Here is a 23,650-nt window from a genome sequence, read left to right on the forward strand (position 1 = left end):
ACTTCATCGAAATCTACAAAACTAATGCTTTTTGAAAGTGCCATATTCATTGAAATCACTGGAATGTCTGACTTTGCTTCTAAGTAAATCACAGCTTTAATGTGTTTTGTTCTTATTGATACTGAGATACTGAAAATAGTAATGCCACGTCCAAGAATGGGTCAGAGCGGTGTGATTTCCGTTTTTGACTGTTACTCATGTTGTGTTTCTAAAAATTCTAAGAATTGAAGTATTGAAGAGTTGAGACGTGAGCATAAACACAGTGTGAATGTTTCTTTACGTTGGCACCCCAAGCTTGATCATGCCCCTGTGAGTTTTCTTTCTTGCTCAGTGTTGCGGTTGGCGTGACTGAAGGTAGCTTGTGAGAGCAGAGCCAGCAGCACAGACCCAAGCCAGCACCTGTGGAATGTATTGCCATTGCCTGCCTGCCTGCTTGCCTCTCTGTAAAACAAGAGTAACTAGATAAGCAACAAGGACTTTAAAAACTTTTAGATCTTACTGTATCAAAATGATGATTCCAAAGGTTTCCAGTATTAAGATCAAATTGCATAAATAAAAGGTACCTGCAAAGATTAGTTTTGGGATGGAATGAAGTGCTACAGGGTCCCCATGAATGAGCTGTTTGCATCATTCTTTGCATCAGCGTGGCACCGTCTGGATTTTTCAGATGTAGGGATATTGAGCTCGCTCACTTAGCCAAACTGATTTAGTGTAATTAGTAGCTATTTGGAGACATAATTGTGTATGTATAACTTAGATTTATACGGCCAAGTTTGCATCAATAATATGTTCATATGTAACACAAGCCACCCAGAACCCACTGTGACTCTACTATATGATTTATCACTGGAGAGCACAGCTTTGAAACAGCTTTCTTCTTTTTTAACGGCGATGTAAATGATGAGAGAGTGTCAGGTATGTATTTTTGAGTCAGTAGAGTCAGCGACTGCGTACTGACCGTCACTGGAACACCTCGGAGCAATTGTTAATGTTCTCTGTGGTCCTTTTTAATGGTTCCTAAATGGGTCATAGTATCGAATTTGAAGTCTGTTCCAGTGTGATTTTCTATTTTAGCATTTGTAAGAAAATACAAAATACTTGATATTTTTACTTCAGATTTTTAGAATTTATTGCTCTTAGAGTCATATTGATCTCTCCCTTTAAAAAGCAAAAGAACATTTTTTTCCTAATGGTGAGTACTAGCAAAAGGATAGTGTGTTAAACCAGGAGTAAATCATAACAGATTAGCATTTGCTCATTTTCCCCACGTGCTAGCAACATTCTCAAAGAATGTATGAAGAAAGTCATGAATGTATTAAACAATACACTGATACTATTTGTATCCATCTAAATGTTTCCCGCTGGTTGAAATAATAGCAGACCATGCACAAGATGGATATTGGAGCTAATATGGCTAAAATAAAAAGAAAACGTTTTACCAAAGATAAAGAACTGATACCACAATGTCTGCATCTTATCTTTCATTTCAGTGCATAAATTTAGCAAATTGAATGTGCCAGAAACTGAGACCTTCTAATGTAACTGTATGCTACCGAGCGCCTCTGTGAAGTCTTTTACGTGCATTTGTATGGGAGATGTAAAATCACAGAAAATATCAACAACCTGTTGTGAATGCCCCACCAGATGGCAAGAAATGCAAAGTGTGGCTTTCCCTTATAATTATTTTTTCTTATCTTGATGTCGTACGTGTTTTACCACTCAGTGATGTTGAAGCTCCCAAAGAAGTTGATAACGTTAAACTGTTGTACCACTGGCAGGTGTTACTAGCTAGCATGTGAATTTAAGACGTACTGGGTTTTACTGTAGATGTTGTCATTTTGCAATATCTCCTGACACGTCAAAAATCAGCCCGTTTATCTTACATACTGATGAGTGAAAAAGCGATTTTCAGCTTTTAAAATGGTATTTTCAAAAGTGGGTACAGAAAGATCCTCGCTGTTTTTTCTCTTAACTTATGTCTAATGGCTGTGTACATTCCTTTGTCTCACTGTTCCCAATCTTCCATGATTTGACTGTACGCTTTGTGAAGAAAATAGAGACATACAAATAGTGACATGGGGTCGCTAAAAAAAAAAGCTCCTGCAGTGCATCCGAAGTACAGCCACTTCATCCAGTCGGTCTGTCCTGTAAATAAATTAAAGGTATATTATTTTTATACAAGAGGAATGTTGTCTGGTGATTTCCTGAGTACAGTGACACGAACAGATTCATGTTCTTTTTCCTATAGAGGCTGTAACTAAGATCCTGTGTAATCTTAGCAAGTCAGACTGAAGACATAAACGAAAACTCCCTGCTTTGCTGCAGCCATTTTTCTGCCTTTCAGATGGCTTTTGTGTAAAGGAGCAAACTTGCCCCCTTCAAAATAGCAGGAAGATTGCTAGGTGTGAAGATGTCTGGAATGTACATACACTGACTTCCTATAGACCGGCGTTGCCTTCTGCCTATCAGGTCAGTACACCCTGCTGAGGCGAGTTTCGTGTCCCTATCAACATACAGCTTGAATGTCTCACCTCTAACAGCCTGAAAGGAACATTAATACACCTCAGCTCTATATTTTTCTGCCTTTCCTAGCCTGCACAAATTAAAACCTTTTCTTAGAAGCTCTGTAGAGGATGCAAAACGAAACATCAAAAGGGAGATCAAGCACGTTTGTTTTCTGCCTATTAACTGCATTCAGCTGGCTTAGGTAACAAGGTTTGAAATGAGAAGGATCCTGACTTACGAAGTCAACCACTTTGTTATACATTACAGCCACCAAATGTTTCATGTTCTAGAAGATGTTTGCACCTCTTTTTCCTGCCCTCAGATATATATAGTACACTTATACATTTTTGAGTGTCATTCGTCTCTGAATTGTTATTTATGTACAGCAGTGGGAAACAGAACTGCATCCTCAACGCTCTACAAAGGCACACTAATTTTATGCTGGAAGGAGCATTATTAATTCTACAGCCCCAGGAGACACAGAGAATAATGTGTAGGCTCTGTTGGTTATTTAGCTTTTGTTTCAGCAATTAAAGGGTTGTGAAACAGCTGGAAAATGCAATGTCTGGAGCTTGCCTGTGCTGAGGTAATGGCATGGGCTGACAGGTGTTCTCACTTATGGTGCACAGTTCTGTTGATTGCATTTAAAATCTGTGGTAAGGCAATGGGGCAGGTTCACATTTATGGCCTTCCAGAGTAAATCTAATTCTGCCAATGTCACTGCTAAAGTTTCTTCATCTCTGACTTCATGGGTTTTCTTGTGATTGTTCTGGCCATTCAGTTGGCACCAATGCAGGTATGTTTGCAAGGTTTTTTAGCTTGCTAATATTCTGGGAAAGAGGAATGCACTTGGAGTTGTTTAAATGAGTTGCTGAAATGAGATGCTTTAGTGCCCTCTCTTAGGGTTGTCCTTGGTAAGGCTGAGAAAAAGAAATAAGTCCCCATCCACAAGTCTTTGTTCTACCTATCTAACTTCTTGTCCCAGCAGAAATCATGACAAATACCTAATGTTTGCAGTGTTACCTCACTGTTACCCTCCCTGTTACAGAAATTGTTCATGTTACCTTCCCACCAGTAGGGATGGTCTTAATTTCTTATGGGCTACACGATGCTCGTGGTCATCTCCGTGTAAGCACTGCTCTGAGAGGTGGTCTCCTGCAGCAGAATGCTGGAAGCAAACTCCAAATCAGCATCCCCTCAGATCTGGAATACTTTCCTTGCAGCTCGTCTGATGAGCAGGGCATCACCCCATGCTGTATCATTTCCATCCAGCATATCCCTTTTTATTTTTGTCATTTTTCTGAATGGTGTCTCTGCTGGTTACTGATCGCACCAGCAGAAGCCTGTGGTGTGGGCAGGCTGCTGCTTGCTCTCTTTCCTGATTCACTCCATGATGAGGCTGCAGTCCCCTCTGAGCGTTTTTCTTTTCATTAATGGCAAGCTGAAAGGCCCTCGGTTCTTATGGAAAGAGCTGTAACAGAGATTAAATAAAGGTGCTCTAGAGAATGCTTCCCTGCCCCAATCTTCCCCCTCACAAGATAAATGTGACTAATTAAAAAAAAAAACAAAAAAAACCACAATTTTCAGTTTAAAAAAAAAAAAAAAAAAGTAAAGCATGATCAGTTAAAAAAAACAAAGGGGGCAAAATCACCACATGTCCAGTTGCTCTAAGATTTGCATTAATAGATGTAAGCAAAACAAATGGTGATTGTCAAAGGCTGGAGGAAGATCACCTCATTAATATCTCCCCACACACACAAATGTCAGATAATCATTCCCCATTTCCTTCACAAATCTCATTATGGTGAAACAGCGGTTTGTCACCATTTCCAGGCACGCTTTGTGGTGTTGTGCCTTGGTGCTGAAGCTCCTCAGAAGGCAAAGCGTTCCACCCATCATGATGCTTTCAGGAGCGTGTAACTTCAGTTAGCTCCAAGGCGGTGTGTTAGCACGGTCTGCAAAGGTTTCCTGTGAAAAGAAAATGCTGAGGTGTGTGGGAGCAGCAGGAGTGAGTCACTGATAGGATCACATCCTATTCCTGAGGTTTTACTCCTTGTATGGAAAATCCAGGAGTCTGTTTCTGTGGCAGATAATGTTGTCCCTTGTTTCTCTTGTGTTTCCTCTCAATAATTTAAAAACCCATGTTCTCCTTGGAGTGCTTGTCTATAGGTTCACTGGATGCTCCAGTATGAGATGAAGATTTTTAAGTTTCAGCAGTACTCACATTTGTGCCGCTCTCCCTACCATATACACAGACTCTCCACACCCCTTTCCTCATGAGGGCTGTTGCAGACCAACCATCACGTTGAACGCTGTAATTAATTCACAGAAGCTAGAGGTTCTGGTGTGCCATTGCAGAAGCTAACAGAAACCAGGAATGCTTCGGTGCTACTCTTGTCCCTATGGAAAAAATAACTGTCTGTTCTTTTGTGGAGCAAGTAGAAAGCGAGTGATTAAAATCACTCTGTTATGTAGACATTAGAACTGAGAAACTGATGCAGTTGGCACAAGCAGCCCAGTTCTGTGAGCATTTCCCTGCTGTCTTCCCATGGATGATCAGAGATCCTGCTCTGCAAGGCAGGCTGGCCTCCCTGCAGCACACACTGCAGTGTGGGAAGCACGCAAAGCTGTCAGGTCATCCTGGTGCCGTGCCAGTGCCATGGTTCTGTATGGGCAATCTGACAGTGCTAGGCAGAGCCTTCTGGATTGGATCCAGCCATTGCTTTATCAGTGCATACCAGATATATCTGATAGTCTGACACCTTACATTTGTTTTGTGAGCAACAACTTCTTGCCTGCCCACTTAGATATCAGGAACATGCAAGGAAAAGCAGACTGCTGTGTGCTTCTGCTGCTTGATCTGGGCTGCTCTCACCTCTGGGCTCTTCTCACTTGGTAGGGAACAGACCGTGGGCTGAATGAATGCTCCCACCTTGCACACACACACACACACCACACCTGGATGTGTAGATGTTAAACACCTATAAACATGAAAATTCTGTCTATGCCACATAGCTCATACAGTTTGTTGTTTCTGTTGAAAAAAGTGTATGATCAACATTACAAGTGTGGGTGATTACTCGAGACCACAGCTCCAAGGCTGCACTTTCCTGCTGTAATACAGGCGTGTACTTCTAATCACAGTGTTGTCTGATCTTTGATCAATCAGATCTCTACAGCCACTTAAGTGATAAATACTCTTTTAAATGCCACGCTGACATCAGTATGCAATAAAAAACCAAGATCTCATTTTCTTCTGTTAACTGTGTGCCTCCTGCCTGAGCTACCTTTTCCATGAGAGAAGAGAGGATCTCTGCCTTGACAAATCCTCGGACATTGTGAAGTTTCCTGCTTAAGAACATGCTGCTGCAATCAGTATCTTTCTATACTGCATCAACGTGTATGAAAGCACAGAGTTGGTACTGTTAACCAGGATCAAATTGGTAATTAAAAAGGAAGCAATTTTACGCATACGTATATGTAATATAAAAAAAACCAAACTATGTAACGAATCTAGAAATAAAGCTAAGAAAGCAGTGCTGCTTGTGGCGTCAGCTTTCACATAACCTGATTAACAGAAACCAGGCAGCAATTAAACAGTGATCAAATTTGTCTTTATTGAGTCATTTTATATAACGTCTGTAAGGAAACTGCCTGGAGATATGAGGGCAGAGTATTTTATCCCACAGTATCATGAAACAAAACTAACTGCAAGAAGTGACAGGCATTTACCACAGGAGCATTGATGTACACAGCAGAGGGAGATATTTCTAACACGAGCCCTTAAAAAAGGGTACTGTCATTTTGTTTAACCAAAATTCGTATTTAACAACAAACAATATGGTTTTCTGCAAAACAAATCTCATGCTGCCACATGCATCCCCCCACTACTTCAGTACGTCCTGTTTGGGCACCTTCAAGTTTTTCCAACGTCTTAAAATTACTCTGTATTTTTCACTCTCAGTCTTGTTAGATACTTTTTTTAAGACTACCCGCATCACTACAGCAGTTCCTGTTTCTTTATCTTCACCTACTAAGAGATCCAGCGTGTCACCAATTTTCACCTGGAAACAGAAAGAGAAGATGAGCAATTGTAAGCATTCTCTGGAGAAAACAAATTCCCACAGTCGGGGCCACATTAATGGTGCTCCTTTCGTGCCATTTGTTCTCCTGAATCTCTGGGGGGAGGAAGTGGGAAGGCTACACCAGACCCACTACAGAGCCGTCCTTCCACTGTGAGCTTTTAGGAAAGCCCTGGCAATAAGCAACAAATGTCTCCTTATGACCTTCTCTGCCAGGAGTTTTGCCCTTACTGAATTACAGCCAATGCCTAACTCTGGAAAAGCTATCATACAGGTTTATTACCAAATAGGGTTTCCTGCCAATCTTCTTCTATCAATACAGACACAAAGCAGCCAAATGCAAAATTCTCCTCCTTCTTTTAGAACACCTGAAACTGTTGTAAAGAACAGCGTGGGTCAACAGTCTGTGTCCCCTCGTAAAATCCACAGCAGCAGTATGCCTTTAAAAACGAGCCCTAACTTGAGGGGAATGGGAACTAAAACTTCTCTCCTTCCTGCCTTTTCACCACAGTAATGCCACCTGATCCCCCTCACCTGAAGGGAACGTAGAGGTATGCTGGTCACCATTTGGGTGAGCTCTGTTGTGAAAGAACGTGGCCAGCTGAGCCTGCAACCCTTTGGCTGTGTATGTGTTGTGTGCTCTCTCACAGACAAAATAACCTTTCCTGGGCTACCTCAGTTTCAGTCCCTTTCTATCATCAAACTTTAACCATGTGCCTACTCCACTAATACCTCAGATTTAATCACTCCTAATCCATCAACCTCATATCTATCATCGCTTCCTTCAGCAACACATAAAGCTCTGTCCTTGCTGCCACCTGCCTTTTCCTTGCTTTCAGCCCATTTCAATACCACAGGTCTCCCATCTGCCTTAGGGAGCAGCACCTTAGGGGCAGGAATAGCAGTCACACACACAGAAAGCTGGAAGTGGTGTTAGCAATGCCCTTCACCTAAACGGCAGAGCCATTTAGCGGCTGCTTCTTCTGCCCCAAGTAAAAGGAAGGAGAAGAGCTCACAGTTTAGTTATTTTCTTGTACTGTATTAAAATATTTAAATGTTAAAGAGTCTTACAGTTCTACTTTTCTTCCATAGTTTTTCTCCATTCAGCCTGAGTTCATTATTGTAGAATGCATCTTCTACTTTACTGAAGAAAAACAAGGTTTTATTGCATTGACAGTATGCAGCAGAACAAATGCAACTGTTCACTTGCAAACACACAAGAAAACCATTCACATGCAAGGCATATTTCCACAACTCTAGTTTGCACAGAAAGGATTACTTATTTTAGGACAGGACAGTCTTGAACTGGAAGAAATCTTTCACAGACGGTAAATGAAATAGTAGACAGAAGGTGCTCTGTGCTATAGGTAAAAGAAACAAAAAGCTGTTTCTGAAGAGTTGTCTCCTGAATACCCAACAAATGAAGTCCTCCGTCCTGCACCAGCCAGTTCAATTGTTTGTAAGTGATCAGATTATAGTAACAACACTGCAACGTAAGGCTTTTATAGGTTCAAGATCAGACTTATTGATGTAGAGTGTACATATCTGGCTGACCCGGTGTGTTAGATTGACCTTACCCTCATCTATTTCTACAGCCATTAAATAGCATGTTATTTATTCTCCCTGTCTCAAATTAGATCTTTTTGCATTACTTAGTACGTTTTCTTCATTTTAAATACATGGTAATTGATAGAAAATGCCCCAAACAAACAACAACACCCCAGATATCCCAACTCAAAACAGCTATATTAAAAAGTGGGTATTCTAACAATAAAGGGGATCAAACCTCCGGTGTTATCTACATGCCATCTCTCTCACCAGCAGGTTCTTTTTCATACTTACTTTCTTGCAATGTCTAAGCCAGCTTTCATGACCACGTCATATCGTAGAGACTGCACCACTTTTTCAAGATCTTTGTAATCTTTTACTACGCTGGGGTCATTTTCCAATTCATCTTCCAAATCACTTTCTTGTTCATCTGCCTCCTCCTCCTCCTCCTCTTCTTCCTGTACAGTTTGTCTGTTCCTCTTAGAGCTTTTGCTACTTTTGTTCCGCAGAGAGAGTACTGAGACATACTCTGGAGAAAGTCTTAGTGTGCAGAGTTTTACTGGGAAAAAGCTAAACCATCTTCGGTCATTTATTGTGCTTGCCTGACAGCTACAGAAAATGCTTCTTCTCCAAGAGGGAAAGAGTTTATTAGAAGGGAATTTCTCCCACAGTCCAACCCAAACATTCAGTTTTCTAAACACAGTGATGGGGAGCCTGAAGCCAGCCATAGTACACCCTAAAATGAAATAAGCATTCATAGTTAAAAACAAGCAAGCGCTTTGACTACTGGGAAGGATTTCTCCAGGGACAGCACAACAGTTAAAACAAACAGACAGATGGTTATCTAGTTCCCTTGCACAGTGCATCATCTAAACGCAGTGGGCATCCTGCTGTGTTTTCTCACACACTGCCCATCGCTACCGAGAGGTAAAGTATCAGATAGAAGCCAGTGCTGAAACCCCCAATGGAATAGGAAATGGAATCTGTTCCTCTTCTGCAGTTTAATATTAACTGTTTAAACATACCTGTGGCATTTTGCTCCCTCCATTTAACACACCATTCGTAAAAGAAGCAGCCAGGTAGCTATTTCATATATTATATGAGGGAAGATTTAGGTTGGATGTCAGGGGGAAGTTCTTTACTAGGAGAGTGGTGAGGTGCTGGAACAGGCTGCCCAGAGAGGTTGTGGATGCACCGTCCCTGCAGGTGTTCAAGGCCAGATTCCTGGGCAACCTGGTCTAGTATTAAATGTGGAGGCTGGTGGCCCTGCATGTGGCAGGGGGATTGGAGATTCATGAGCCTTGAGGTCCCTTCCAATCTGGGCCATTCTGTGATTCTGTGTGATATTTCATAAAAAGCGAAGAGAGAGTTACGCTTGCTATGACTCCTCCTTGGTGAAAGCAACCTGTTCGATACCGTAAGTAAAACCCCAAGAGTTGAAGGTTTCTAAACTCCAGGCTCTGCTCAGACCATGCTCCTGGCTGAGGGAAGGCTGCAAATTGCTCCAAGTGGGAACGAGCACCACCGCAGCAGTCCAGCAGAAGCAGCTCAGCTCTGAACACCGCAACAGGACTGGGGCCAGCAGCCCTGGTGCTGCTCCTTTTGAGGCCCACCTCTCAGCTGGAGGCACCTTTCTAGCCAGATGTGACGCTGGCTTTTGTACAACTGTGTGTGTACTGCTTGACACCAGAGGTTGTGCTCCTGTCCTGATACCAGAGTGAACTCTGCTGAAAGCAGAACGGGATTCCTGTGCAGTCAGCCGCAGTAGTGAAAGGTCCGTGACTACTGGTGGCAGAAAAATAGCCACAACCCCCACGGCTCTGCTCACACCACAGCAATTACAACTACTAGGCATACAATTGAAAATTTTAGGACGGTGTGCCGCTCCCTGAAGACTTAACGCCTTTCCTCAGGCCGGGGACAAATTGCTAAAAGTTCTCTGAAGCGATCGCTGTTATTTTAAACCGCCGATCCAAACCCGCCCCGGGGGCACAGGAGCTGCCGAACCCCGAGCCAAGGGCGGCTCCCCGGCCGCCACCCGCCCCGGGCACGGCGCTGAGCTCGGAACGGAGCTCCCAGCAGCGCAGGGCCGCAGACACTGCCCCAGGCAGGCGGCTGCCGCAGCTGAGGGCCGGCTCAGCGCGGCCCTCACCTCGGCCCAGGCCCCGTCGCTGACGGCCGCCCTAGGCCGCCGTCCCGGCGAAGGCCGCGCAGCCCAGGCCCGATCGCGGCCCGTCCCGTCGCTGGGGGTCACGGCGGCCCCGCGCTTCCCTCCGCCCCGCGGCCTCGGCGACGCGCCGCCCCGTTCCGGAGGGAGCCTCGCAGCAGGGCAGGCCGCCGCGGTTACCTGAGTACCCCAGAGCCCCAGGCCCGGGCCCGCCGCCGTCCCTGCGCCGCTGCTGGCAGACCGGAGGCGGAGTCGCCTCAGCCCGCGGTCGGCGCCCTCTGCCGGGGCCCGGCCGGCTGCCGCGGAAGGGGGGGAGCGGGCCGTTTCGCCTCTTTGTACCCTGACGGCCCGCCGGGCGTCAGGGACTCGGAGGATCCCCCGGCTCCGCTGGCTCCTCAGCCGTCTGGAAACGGAGCTGCGCTCGCGAGAGACAGGCCTGGCCTCGGCCATCTGCCATCGCACTCAGGCTGGCACGGACCGCATCCCGTTTGGTGTCATAGAATCACAGAATATCCCAAGTTGGATGAGACCCAAGCAGCTCCACACCGTACCGCCCAAAATCAAACCCCGTGTCGAGAGTGCTGTCCCAGCGTTCTGTGAACTCTGGCACTCGGGGCCGTGCCCGCTGCCCTGGGCAGCCTGCTCCATGCCCACCGCCCTCCGGTGAAGAGCCTTCCCAGAATGATATATTTTTCCTGTGTGTGTATATATACACATATTTATTTTTTATTATATTTACAACATGCCTATAATTTTCCCTTTACAACAACTGCTGAAAGTGCAGAAATAAATTACTAATTTAGGTCTGAGTACTCCTCCTGCCCCGAAACCTCTCCATGTAAAACCAAAGATGCTGGATTTTCTCATCTGTCATTTCCAGAGCTGCTTTCTGCCACCGCACGACCAAACCACAGGGACTTCAGTGTTAAGGGCCAGAGTGTGTGCTTTCTGCCCCTCTGCCTGCATTCCCAAGCCAGGAAACGGGAAATGGAAACCTCTCCCAAGAGAAATGCCTCCAGCAGATGTCCAAGTCTCTCACCCACTGATTCATTTGCACAATGACAATCTAATCCCAGTCACACCATATCTTGGGATTCTCACGTCTTTAGATTCGTTTCTTTCCTTTACTCTGCATTTCCCTTTTCACACCTCCACCACCAATGGCTACCCATTATCCCTTCTCTTTGCAGCTCAGCCATTAGCCAGGTCCATCCCTCTGCCACACCTCACTCGCACCTCTCCTCGTGACCACTTTTCAGCTGCTCAGCCTTTGGGAGATTTTCCTTATCCACACCAGATGGGTACAGAGTGCAGTCACATCCAACCAACAGCATCTTGTCCTGGTGCAAAGAGCTGTGCAAAGTTTGGGGTAATTTTGGCAGACGGAAAAGCACTTCACTTTTGAATTTCTACTTTAAAATGCCCTTCACCTCACTTGGCAGAGCAATCCTCTCTTAGAAAGTTATCAGCCAGTATAGGAAGCGGTGTGGGGGTATTGTTGCATGGCAGCTGTGCAATTAGCGTGGGCATTATAGTTGATAGCTTAGTTTTAACACCTGCGTAAGTTTTGCCATTAAATTTTTGAAGGAAAGGTTTTTATGTCAGGGATATTTTGTAGCAAAGCAGTTCTTTGGAAAGTTATTTCCCTCCTTGAAAGCCTCATTGGAAAGGAAGCTGCAAATATCTTTATATCTTTATGTTTTGAATGTTCCATTGCCCAGGTCAGAGAGATTCTGACCAGTCTCAGTAGGGAATACAGCTGTTAGTTTTTTTGTAATTTTCATCCATGTATCTTAAAATACACATACATCATTATCAAGGAAAAAAATCAAGTACAAGCCACTTTCCTGCACTCATAGTGACATATGAGTCAGAACAGAAAATGTATCTCTAAACAGCAGAGATTCCCTGAGCAGAGTTGCTAGCTCCCCAATGGAAAAACAGAACAAAACTAAACCAAAAAACAAAACAAAACAAAACAAAACAAAAAAAAACCCAACAACCAATTTTCCATTCAATCTGCTCTTTTCAGAGCCTTAAAATGTGATTTGACTCATGTAGGATTAAAGAACTTGTCTGAAGTGCCTTTATCTTCTATATCTTTCAAATATGATGATATAGAGGCCCATTTCAAATCCAGAATGCAATTAAGTCACTGCTCAACACCCTTTCCTGTAAGACTTACAGTCTTCAGAATGTGAATTTTATTGCTCTCAGGTCCCTCTTCACTCACAGAGAAAATGTAACTTGGCAGCCAAGAGCAGGCATCATGCACCTGGTTTATCTCCCCATTGCACAGCTCCAAACTGGACATCACCTCTGTCACACTTGCTCCATCTCCCAGTCTAGCTACAACAACAACTGCTGCAGTTGTTTTACTTAGGAATACTTCATGTTACTACTTTGTCTCTGCCATGATGCCAGACCTTGCCAAGGTTATCATCAGGATCCATTCTGCCCTGGGCTGCAAAGGGCCTTGTCACCAGGTTCCTCTGTGCTGCAGTTAGAAGGGCCATGAAAACCCTCATCCTTAAGATTTACGCTCCAGCTATGTGGGGTCTTGGAAACTCCCAACCTAGGTTATTAAGTGCACATTTTGATGACCAAAAAGAAAAAAATAAAGGCAATGTTAATGACTTCTACTTTAATTACATCAAACCATCTTTGTAACCAAAACACTCAGACTGGGTAAAGATTGCAGTGCAATTTATCTCTTTCTCCAGTTTACCGTTAGATGGCAGTGATTGGCTCCCTGACAAAGCTCTGCAGGCTCAAGCTGCACCCACAGAAGCTTTTCTCAAAAGCATTTTCATTTTGTGCACTTCCATATATATTCTACGGCATTCAGCCATAAAAAAAATTAGTCTTCTTACTCTGATATCTCAGAGAAAATTCTTGCTAGCATTTAACTTGTATGTTGTGTCTATAATCAAGAAATCCTTCCACCACTGCTCAGGATTTTTTGTTTCCTTTCTTTTCTTGTGAAGTCAGTCAAGTGACAGCAGTACCAGATCTGTTGGTACTCGTTGAATCTAAAAATGAAGTCGAGACCACCATACAGCTTTCCTAGCCCTGTTAGTAGCTGTAGCTGTACCATTGTACTCTAATGCTATAACTCTACCTTTACACAATGCTCACCTCACTAGACTACTTGTCACTGCAGAATTATCTTCAGAGTTACCTTGCTGTAACTACACACCCTGTAAAACACACTGCTTATTTAAAGGTGCACTGAAGGTACACAGCCAATGTTCTATGCATATGTATATGGCCTGGGAAAACAGAGTGTCCCGGTGTGAGCACCACCCTTAACTTTGTCCATATTCATTTAAATAATGAGCTAAATCTCCCTGACCGCTAATTCACCCCTTCCAGTATTACATACCGACTGCAACTGATAGATACTCTCTTCTCTTAGTCCACAGTCTGGAGACAATTCCTCTAACTTGTTGTTTACATCCAGTCCATGTCCAAATAATCTTACCACCTCTTTCTCTAAAACACATCTCTGAAAGCTGATCCTTCCTGCAGCAGACACTCTTTTTCTGGTCCTTCCACTGCTGCCTTTCCAGTTGGCACACTGTTCTATGCAGTTACCCATAGCATATACTGTGTACTGTGCCATTTTTACCATAAAATGTTGTGGGATTTTTTTTTTCCTCTATAGGATTCCTTTAATGTCTCTAGCCCCTGAGTATGCTGAATCTTGTTCCTTTACTGAAGGAACCTTGTCTCCTTTACTTACTAACTCTTTGAGTTGCCATTTCATCCCCTCCAATAGCAGTGGTGTTACGAATTTCTGTCACTTTTTATTGCAGCCACTGTGTCACCCTGCACACAGAATCCATTTCTCTTTTACACTAGAATGCCCCATTGAGCCATAATCAGAAAGAAAAAGAGGATAGGCAGTGCTGACTACTTTAATCACTACTAAAGAAGCTGATAGAAGCCATCCTAATAATTCATAGCACGGTAAGCCACCAAGATTAGAAATTAACAGGCTGCTGGACAGTGAAAATCAGTTTTACATCAGTAGCTAAGTATCGGGGAGGAAAAATAGCAGCTTCCTTTAGTTAGCCTGGCATTCAGTCCAGCTACCCACAGGTTAAAGGCTTCATGGTTTCACTGCTAATTCTTCAACTCCTCAGTTTGGTGAGAGGTTTGCAATGAGAAATGTTTTTCCTCCTTTCCTTGTTTGGTAATAAGATACAATGTCTTTGTTTTTGTAGAAAAAGTTGATGTACTGGTTTTTAATACAGGCTTGTGGAAATTCATTCATTCTGCAGTGACCATGATTGTGCTAGCTTTGATTGCAGCTCTAGGATTTATCTAGCTCCTGCTAACATCAGGCGGCAAATGCAACAAGAAGGAAAAATAATCAGCTAAGCATTTGTTATTTGAAACTTACTTATTAGCCAAAACAACTACATATTCCATGAACAAATGTTAATTCGTTTGAATTACTTATTTACTTCTGTTTTCTCTGTATTCTTCTCAGATTAATGGCTTTACTACTTAGAATGTAGCATTCTCTTCTCTAATTGATAGCACCTAATTCAAGATACACACACAAATAACTTTAATATAATTAATCACCAAAGAGAGATTTTAGATTGTTCCCTCATCTGTGTACAGTTAAAAAGCATTTATTTGTTTGCTTGGTTTTTTTTTTTGTTTGTTTGTTTTTGTAATGCTTTATCTTGGGTTTGCTTTTAAAAGCAGAAAAAAAGGCTGTTTTCAAAGTACTTTACATTTCATTGTGACTCAGAGACATTACCTTCAGTAGCATGTACAAGCAGTACTGCATCAGGAAAGAGAAATGTATCTGTGGATCTCAATACACTTTTGATATATATAAAAAATAAAGAAAATAATATAAATAAAAGTGCATTGGGGATGGATGAAATGTCAGAACAATCATATTGTTTGGAGTCAAGGATATCTTGTCCAGCATTCAGGTCCAGAAGTATGAGGAGAATGTGTGAATTACACAGAAGGAAAATCTATCTTCCATTAAGGCGTGTCCCTGCAATATTTTCCATTTAAACTCTGGATGTTCTCACTGATAAATGTTCTATCCCCCCCTGTACCTTGTCTAATATCTTGCAGTAAAGAATTTCCTATCTGAAAAGATACCTGAAGTCTTAGCATGATCCACAATGCAGCTGTCCATCTTTTCAATTCCCCAACTGGTCCCTTTTTCTAGGACGAAATGGAAAGAACAGCTGATCTATCTTCTAAATCTTGTTCATTTATGCATCTTTTAATAATATTCATTCTTGTTTTGTCTTATAAAATAAACAGCTCCAGCCTGTTCATCAGAATTTTCCCTTCTTCCTTTAAATTTACCTTAAATGAGAAAATGGAGCAAATGACTTTTGCTCCATGTCTTTAGACCTGTTATCCAACAGTATGCCTGATGAGTTCAAGGAAAGCCCTGCCTTGGTTTCATCCCATACCTAGCAATACGATACCAAACTACTCCTGGGCAGGATTCAGGGATTGGCCTGGGCCGTGGACTACTGCCTTACAACAGACAGTTTGGATTCAGCAGCTCTTTTCTGGAGCCTAGCAAAGCTTACTATTTTGTATGTGGCTAGACATGTCAGTTGGTTTGAAGACTAGAGAACAGGCTCACCTTCTGTTTATTTGTGTTGATGTCACCCAAGAGTTTATTTGACTTAGAGAGAAAGGTGTGCTTTCAAGCAGACCTGAATCCACACTCTACTGTCCAAACTGAACAGGAAATCATAAGATCCATTGGTATTAGGGCCGCTATTCTTAAACATTTATTGTTGACATTATTTTAGACTTAGGATTCCAGGGCTGAAAATTGTAGATTAATTTACCTCCATAACTGTACACCTCTAATTAAGCAGCCTGATTCTGTTTGCTTTTTTGTTTGTTTTTGTCTCAGTTTGGCATAGAAGAGAAACCTGTTACAGCGATGGTTTGGATCATACCAGTAAAGGCCCATTTATGAACAAATGTATAACTGAGTGCAATCATAAGTTAACACCAAGTGGATATTTACAGTCCCACCAACCCTGTCTTCCATTAAAATCTCTACTAACAATGCCAAAAAACAGACTGTAAACCCTCAAATGGAAGAAGTAATCCTCAAAATATATTCCAAGTGCTCAAATCAATATGCACACCTAACAGCATTGGCCAGATATATAAAATTAGTTTCAACCAATCAGAATTTCAAACTTGTTCTGCAATGCTACTGAAGATGCATTTGTAAAGAAGGGTGCTTCAAAAGAGCTGGGAAGATTTGATTATGTGGCTGGAGATCTGATGCTCTGGCAAGATAGATCCTTCCCACTAAATCAGCAGCAAGAGAGCCAGCCTAGATAAGGAAAAGATACTGTTCTTATATGTTAGTAAATATTGACCTGGGAGTTTCTCAAGGCAAAATCCAGGAAAAATGGACAACAAAGAAGCCCACCACCAGAGGATGTCAGCATAGATCAGCATATGCAGGCTAGACAGTGTACACTGGGAAGCTGCATTTCTCTCTTCCAAGTTCTCCTTTGTAAAACGATCAGGATCTAAAGTATCAACACATGCTCGCAGTTGGGGATTAAGTAAAATAATACAGTTATGACCCAGGTGACTACTGAGAGCTGCAGTGCACTCTGGCATGAGCTTAAAATGGATGAAGAGCCTGAGATGTGCCATAATGTGAAGAAAGATTCGATCTATACACAGCCAAAGAGTGAAGACCTGGTTGGGAGCACTGGATCCAGAGATTCTCCTTGGCAATTGATGCTCCTAAAATATTTAAGCTTAAATGGATCAAGACAGAAGATAAAGGCAAGAGAAAATTAATGGCTATGTCAAAATTAGTTCTCATGAATTCCATTCAGTGCTCTGACTACACTTATTTTCCTAAAGCTTGTCCAGATTCAAATGCATTACTTTTAAGTTTCAGAGACTACTTCTCCATTTCCTTTTATGGATGACTTCTGTTTATTGATACCCATTTCAGCGGATCCTGTTTGCTAATATCTTATGCAAAGTAATGCAAATTTTGCTTCTGATCACTAGATTGAAAATGATGTCTATTGCAAAGTTGAACCAACTTTAAAGTCATCAGCAGAATATGCAAGTTGATTTCTATTTAACCCAAAAGATTGAAATAGTTTTAGCACTTCTCTTTGTTATGTGTTCTCACCAAATATGACATGTTTAATTAGGAGAGATGCTGAGTGCTCTTCTGACTTTAAAACATAAAGGAAACAGAAAAGTGAGCGTTTAAAAATGGTACCTAATAACACATCTCAGCACCATGGAACCTCTTAAAATACACAGCAGAGGGTGTTTTGAGAGAGTGCATCACCTTTTAAGAGAAAAAAAAAAAGATCAGAAGTGCCTATTGGCCACCAGATAGCAGTACTTCACTTTGTACAGTTCTAAACTCAGTATTTCTCATCTCTGTACAAACATCCATACATCGTGTCCTGGTGTCTTGATCAGATAAATCTTTAACAGAATCCATTGGAGAGTTCCTCTTCCTTGCTGCCAATACATATGCCATACTTGCCTGAGTATTTCAGGAATATTTCAGAAATATGACCTCAGAACATAGCCTTTACACAGTGCCCTTATTTTAGTATTTTATCACTTCTGACATATATTTTAAAACCTCTGCATTTTCTTTCTTTAAAAGACCATTAAGCAAATAGCTTGTCTAACATTTTAGCAAGAAGAAATATCTCCTTTTCCAATGTAACTTGTTAAAATACCAGAAGTGCAATATACTGTATAATGATAATTAGCAGTGCTCTGTATGTTCAAGTCACCTTACATGACCTTTGCACAAGCCTCACTAAAACTGACTTCCAGACCTCAGGTAAATGCACTGGGTAGAGAGAATGCGAAAGGCTGTCTGATTGCTACTTCATCATTCCCACCTGTCTTTGCTTTGACTAAGTGTCTCAGCTACTGCTGTAACCCTGGAGGATCATGCAACGGCTGTATCACTGCTTTTTCTCCAATAAAAGGTGGGAGGGGTTGTAAAGGAAATTATCTGCCTGCTTTATGCTACAATAGTCTTTGTTGCGGCTGTTGGAAAGCCCTAGCAAGGTTACATTCCTTTGGCATCTCCTGCAGTAGCAGAATGGGGATCTGGTGTCAGAATAGTCTAAGGCCTCACTTCATTGCTGTGATTCACGTGACTGCTCCCATAGGGGATTCAGATATCTGGAATCATGAAAATCCAACTTCTCATCATCAGCTTTAAGCAGACAACCAGCAAACACTCAGAAACATAAGATCTTCAGTTTCAAAGATTGGTACAGACTATACCTCTAATAGTAAGGAGCTAGAGCCTCAATATGTTCAGAGATTTTAAAAACAAACACACACCAAAAACCAGAGAAACGTTACCCCAGGAGTGCTTCACAAGTGCTTTGTGTAATACTCTGAAGATCTTTCATCTTGGTATAGAGTAAGGATTGCATCAACTCAGTGAGGCAGAACCTACCTGGGAGGATTCACAATACAGCTACAGTGTGCCAGAAGCTAGAATCTTATGTGCAGGTTACAACTGGAAGAACCTCCTATTCCACTTCTTACACAGGTTTCCTGCTCTTGGAGGAATAATGATAACAATAAAATATTTAGATCCAAACAGTGTCTGAAACTGCGAGCTGTGTCCTGAAGCCTGAGTACTGGTGGAAGGCACTCACCTAACAGCCAGGGGAAAGGTGGAGCCTCATCTCCTCAACCCTTCATCTTTTGTTTCTATCATCTGGAAATACAGCTTTCTCTACCTGTCCTTCCTTCAGCTGTGAGCTCAGTTTTTAAATGAAAAGCCTGATGTTCTGAGGGAACTGAGACTGTCCAGTCTGGAGAAGAGCAGACTTCATAACTCTCTATAACTCTCCAAAACGGGGTTGTGGTGAGGTGGAAGTCGGCTTCTCCTGTGTAGTGATAGGACCAGGGGAGGTTCAGGTTGGAGATAATGAACCATTTCTTCTCAGAAGGAGTGGTGAGGCAGTGGCACAGGCTGCCCGGGGAGGTGGTGGAGTCACGGTCCCTGGAGGTGCTCAAAAAACGTGTGGGTGTGGCTCTGAGGGACGTGGTTAATGGGCATGGTGGGGATGGGCTGGTGGTTGGATTAGGCGATCTTAGAGCCCTTTTCCAACCTTAGTGATTCTATGATTCCGTGATCTTTATAAGAATTTATCTCGAGTAATTGCAACTCAACCCCTGCCACGCCGGGGTCAAGTGCCAGAGCACGAGATGGGCACAAGACAAAGGCACACACGTTCTGCCTGCAGTACCCATAGCCAGGGAAACACAGCTCTGCCCCGAGGCCGGACATCGGCCGTGGTGGCTGCGCACTCGCCACTTCGCGGGCGGTGCAGGGCCGGGCCCGGAGGGCGGAGGTGCGGGGAGGAGGCGGGGAAGGCGGCGGCGGCGGGGCGTGACGGCAGCCCGCGCTGCTATAAAAAGCCCGGGCGCGGCTCAGCCGTCTCGTTCGCTGTCGCAGCGGTTGGGACGGCAGTAGTATCGGTGTGGCACGCAGCGGAACAGCAGCAGAAGGGTATGGGGACGGCCGTGGGGACAGCGCTGGCGGCGCGGCTCGGCCTGGGGCTGCTGCTCCTGGCGCTCCTCCTACCTACGCAGGTGAGCCTTGCCGCGGGAGACGGCAGCGCGGCCTCGCGGGGACCCTCCCGGAGCGGGTGAGGGGCGGGGTGCTCCTTCGGAGAAGCCTGCGGGAGGGGCCCGCCATCTCGCCGACCAGAGCCTCCTGGCTCTGCAACGGGGCGAGCTCGGGCGGGGAGAGGCAGCTCGGCGCCGGGCGGGTGGGCTCGGTGCTGTGAGGAGAGGTTGGCTCTCGCCCCTTTGTCTGCGGGATCCTCGAGGGAGCGGTGCGGGCGCTTCGCCTCTGTACAGCGCCGCGTGGCGAAGGAGCATCGATTCCCCACTGAAAAGAAAAGGGGTAAACCCCTCAAGTAAAGCCGAGCGGCCCCTGACAATAAATGAGACTTAGAGCCCGAGGGCGGTCAGTCTCGCTGTTGCGAGCCCCCAAGGTGCGGGTGGGGCACGGCAGGGTGGGCGGCCCGGGGCTGGCTGCGGGCATCGCCGTGCTGGCCGAGCTCCGCCAGCTGCTGGGGGGAGGGCGGCAGCGCGGTGCTCGTCCACGATGCGTGGACGGGTTCCTCAGAACTCTTCGTGAAAAGGGCTGGTAACGCTGCACGGTGCGAATAAGCAGCGAGGAGCTTCTTAGAGGCTGTTTCAAATAAGCTTGCGCTTTTGTTTGGGAATAAAAACTTCGTCCCTTTTTCGTTGGCCTCAGTAGAGTAGGATCAGATCGTGTGGGTGCCGATGTCTGTAAAGGGAAGGTAGGAAGCTTTGTCTGGAGTCTCTGAGCCCTCCCTTCATGCACCCACCCAAAATCCGGGCTTTGTGCTCGCACCCAATGTAACTTAAAATAAAATAAAATATATATATATCCCAGTGGGGAACAGGGAAGGAGGAGTGTTTGTGAAGACTAGAGAAAATTCTGGGGCAGGGTGGGTCTTACCTCCTAACCAGTTTATAGGGTATTAACTCTGCAGTTCTGTATTGATCACTTACTGACTGGTTTCAACAGAAACTTCACTGTTTTTTCTTTTTTTTTTCCAAAGTTCTGCAGTCTTGAATTGTTTCCAGTATGTTTCTGCTTGCCAAAAATCTTAACTGTCAGAGGCTTTGTACTAGCTTGGTATCTTTCTGTGATGTGCTTTCCCTCAGAATGCTGGAGGGATATGGTCATGCAATGTATTTAACACTGATTTAGTAGCTCCAGTGTTGAGAGGTACAACATATATCACTTCTGCTAAAGGCAGTAATGTTCTCAGCAGCCCTGGCAATACAAGACAATAAAGACTTCTTTTATGGAGAGTATTTACCAAAGTAGTTGCTCATTAAAGAAAAAAATAAATGTTTTTACTTCAGCAAACCCTCCTCCAGTGTACCAGAAGGCTCTAATTTAACACAGGTTTGCTGGTGCAGAACTACAGCCAAGCTTGCTGAACTGTGCATTTTTTCCCCTCTCCCCCTCACAAGTCTTCCCTTTGTTTTCCACCCTTACATATTGCACATCTTCAATTTGAAGGGAAGAACCAGCTTCAAAGCTTAGCTTTCAAAGTTTTCCTGTGTCTGTAGGGTATAGCTTGATACTGAAGTTACGGAAGATGCAAATTTCTACTATTTTGCCACTATTAATGCAGAGTTGTGTGGGGATTTTATTTCTATTGTTCTTTGTCAGCATCTTTTCTATTTGTTGGTATTGTATGGACTTTTCACTGCACATCTTATTGTCTGTGCATGCCAATAGGTTTTGATTTAATCAGTATAATTCCATTAAGTTCTGCAGTTCAGTACCATTACCACAGCATTTTAGCCTCCCCTTTATTGTCTTGCAAAGCCCGCTTAAATAGGCCCATCATTCCTTGAAAAGAATCCAAAAGACTGCCTACCTCCTGATTTTGTTTTTAAAGAGGGAAAAAAAAAAAAAATCACTTTTCATTAACTTTTTCTACCCGTATTCTAGATCTACTGTGATCCCAATGGAACAAGTCCAATACCTTCAAACAATTCTTCAGCAAGTTCCACTTTGCCAGCCACCGTAAATTCACTGAACAGTACCACCGTTCAGGGACATGGAAATGCCCTTAACTCCGCCACAAGTCTCCTTTTCATTCTCTCAGTTTCTCTTCTGTATTTTTGCTGTTAGAAGAAGGGCAGGAAAATGGCTACCACTCCCCACCCCGTTTCCTGAACCATCTGAGGTGGCTAGATCTTCGACCTAGCATGAAAATGAATCAGTCCAAACTCTGCATCAAACCAGCTTGGTTCCACTCCATACTGTAACTAGTACCAGTCTGATCTAGAGAAGCACCCCCACTGTTTCTGACTTTCCAAAGCTGACCAATGTGAAAAGGATTTGATCATCTTCGGCATGGAGGTGAAACAATGTGCTCTTTCACCAAACAAGTTTGAAATTGGCATAATGATGGAAGCAAAAAGAGACAGAATTGACACCCCCTGATTTAAAGCTGAGAAGAAATACAGCGTTCACAATAAGGATGGATGATAACACTCCACCAAGACAGAAGGCTAGAGACTTTATCTACAGCTTAGAATGATACCTTGAAGAGGTTTTTGCCCTCCATTTAAGTTCAATAAAGTCAGAGCTCCTAAAACCACTAGGAAACGAAAGCTTGAATGGTTCTGTTTCTCACACAGCCCATATAGTTATAATCTATGGCTGGTAGGAATGTATGCAAAAGATGCAAAGTAAAAGCGAGAGAGGTTTCTTCCACATTATTTGTATGAAACTGCTGCAAGTCTAAACACAGAATACCACATCTTGCAAGAATCCTCTCGTTTTAATTTCAGAGTTCTAACCAAATGGATAGTCAGACAGGGCTAGTTTTGAAACTATAAAAAATTACCAGTTTTCCTAAGGGTTGAATTACTGACCATGGGGATTTGGTTTTGATATTTTATTTAAATTGTTTGCATATTGAACCTGATGTGCCAGAGTAAGGAGGTGTGGAAGCATTGGGAAATGTACCAGGAGCTTTTTGTTAATGAAGTTCAGAGAAAAAAGTGAAGGGTTCGATAAGCATCTCCTCTTTTCCCCTGTTTCTCCTCCCAAATTGTACAAGGTGTTTTTTTTTTGTTTTTTTTTTGTTTTTTTTTTGTTTTTTTTTTTGTTTTTTTTTTTTGTTTTTTTTTTTGTTTTTTGCTCCTGGAACTTTTCTTAATTATGAAGGATTTATAGAATCTCTTGAGTAATGTTTTAGTGCTGCTTTTTTTTTTTTTTTCTTTTTTGGCACAAGGTGAATAACTATTTGTTTTGAAGAGTTCTAATTGTGATGGTTTACCTTAAACGTGGGCTGGCTATTTGTGGTGGGGAGAAGGAATGGGGAGGAGGGGGGAAAAAGCCGAAAAAAGAGACATTAAATATCAGCTGTTTGCAATATGAAGATTGGAGTCTTAATTTAATCAGTCAATTTAAAAATGGCCTCTGTAAATATTTTTTTAAACCTTTCTGAATCAAAATTGCATGCTTGCACAGATTGTTTCAGTGTCAGTCAACACTTCATATCTGATACTTGGTCAAAGCAAGCTTTGAGGAAGTTCAGTTACCTTAATGATAATACCTTCTAAGGAGGGGGTGGAGGAAAGGATGGTGAGCATGAGTATATATGATCCTATCACTCTGTATGGATACATATCTCAGTATAAGATCCTGTCATACAGAAATGGCTCTCGAAATATTTTTTTTAAAATCAATGTGCTTCAGTTATATTACCACCAATCCATAATATCATATATTAAT

The 23,650-nt window shown here is 43.1% G+C and overlaps 2 protein-coding genes across 2 annotated transcripts; one reads left to right on the forward strand and one right to left on the reverse strand.

The window, feature by feature from the left end:
- Positions 1 to 6,392: 6,392 nt before the first annotated feature.
- MTRES1 (mitochondrial transcription rescue factor 1) lies at positions 6,393 to 8,863 on the reverse strand (the record flags this gene model as incomplete). The annotated part of the gene is made up of 3 exons (XM_079532868.1): positions 6,393 to 6,569; positions 7,659 to 7,731; positions 8,430 to 8,863. The coding sequence occupies 3 exons, from the start codon at positions 8,861 to 8,863 to the stop codon at positions 6,393 to 6,395; spliced, it is 684 nt and encodes a 227-aa protein (XP_079388994.1).
- A 10,997-nt stretch (positions 8,864 to 19,860) lies between these two features.
- On the forward strand, positions 19,861 to 22,036 carry CD24 (CD24 molecule; the record flags this gene model as incomplete). The annotated part of the gene is made up of 2 exons (XM_079550276.1): positions 19,861 to 19,941; positions 21,854 to 22,036. The coding sequence occupies 2 exons, from the start codon at positions 19,861 to 19,863 to the stop codon at positions 22,034 to 22,036; spliced, it is 264 nt and encodes an 87-aa protein (XP_079406402.1).
- Between the last annotated feature and the right edge of the window lie 1,614 nt (positions 22,037 to 23,650).

The sequence above is a fragment of the Tetrao urogallus genome (genome assembly GCF_951394365.1).
Source record: "Tetrao urogallus genome assembly, chromosome: 2".
Taxonomy (NCBI): Eukaryota; Metazoa; Chordata; class Aves; order Galliformes; family Phasianidae; genus Tetrao; species Tetrao urogallus.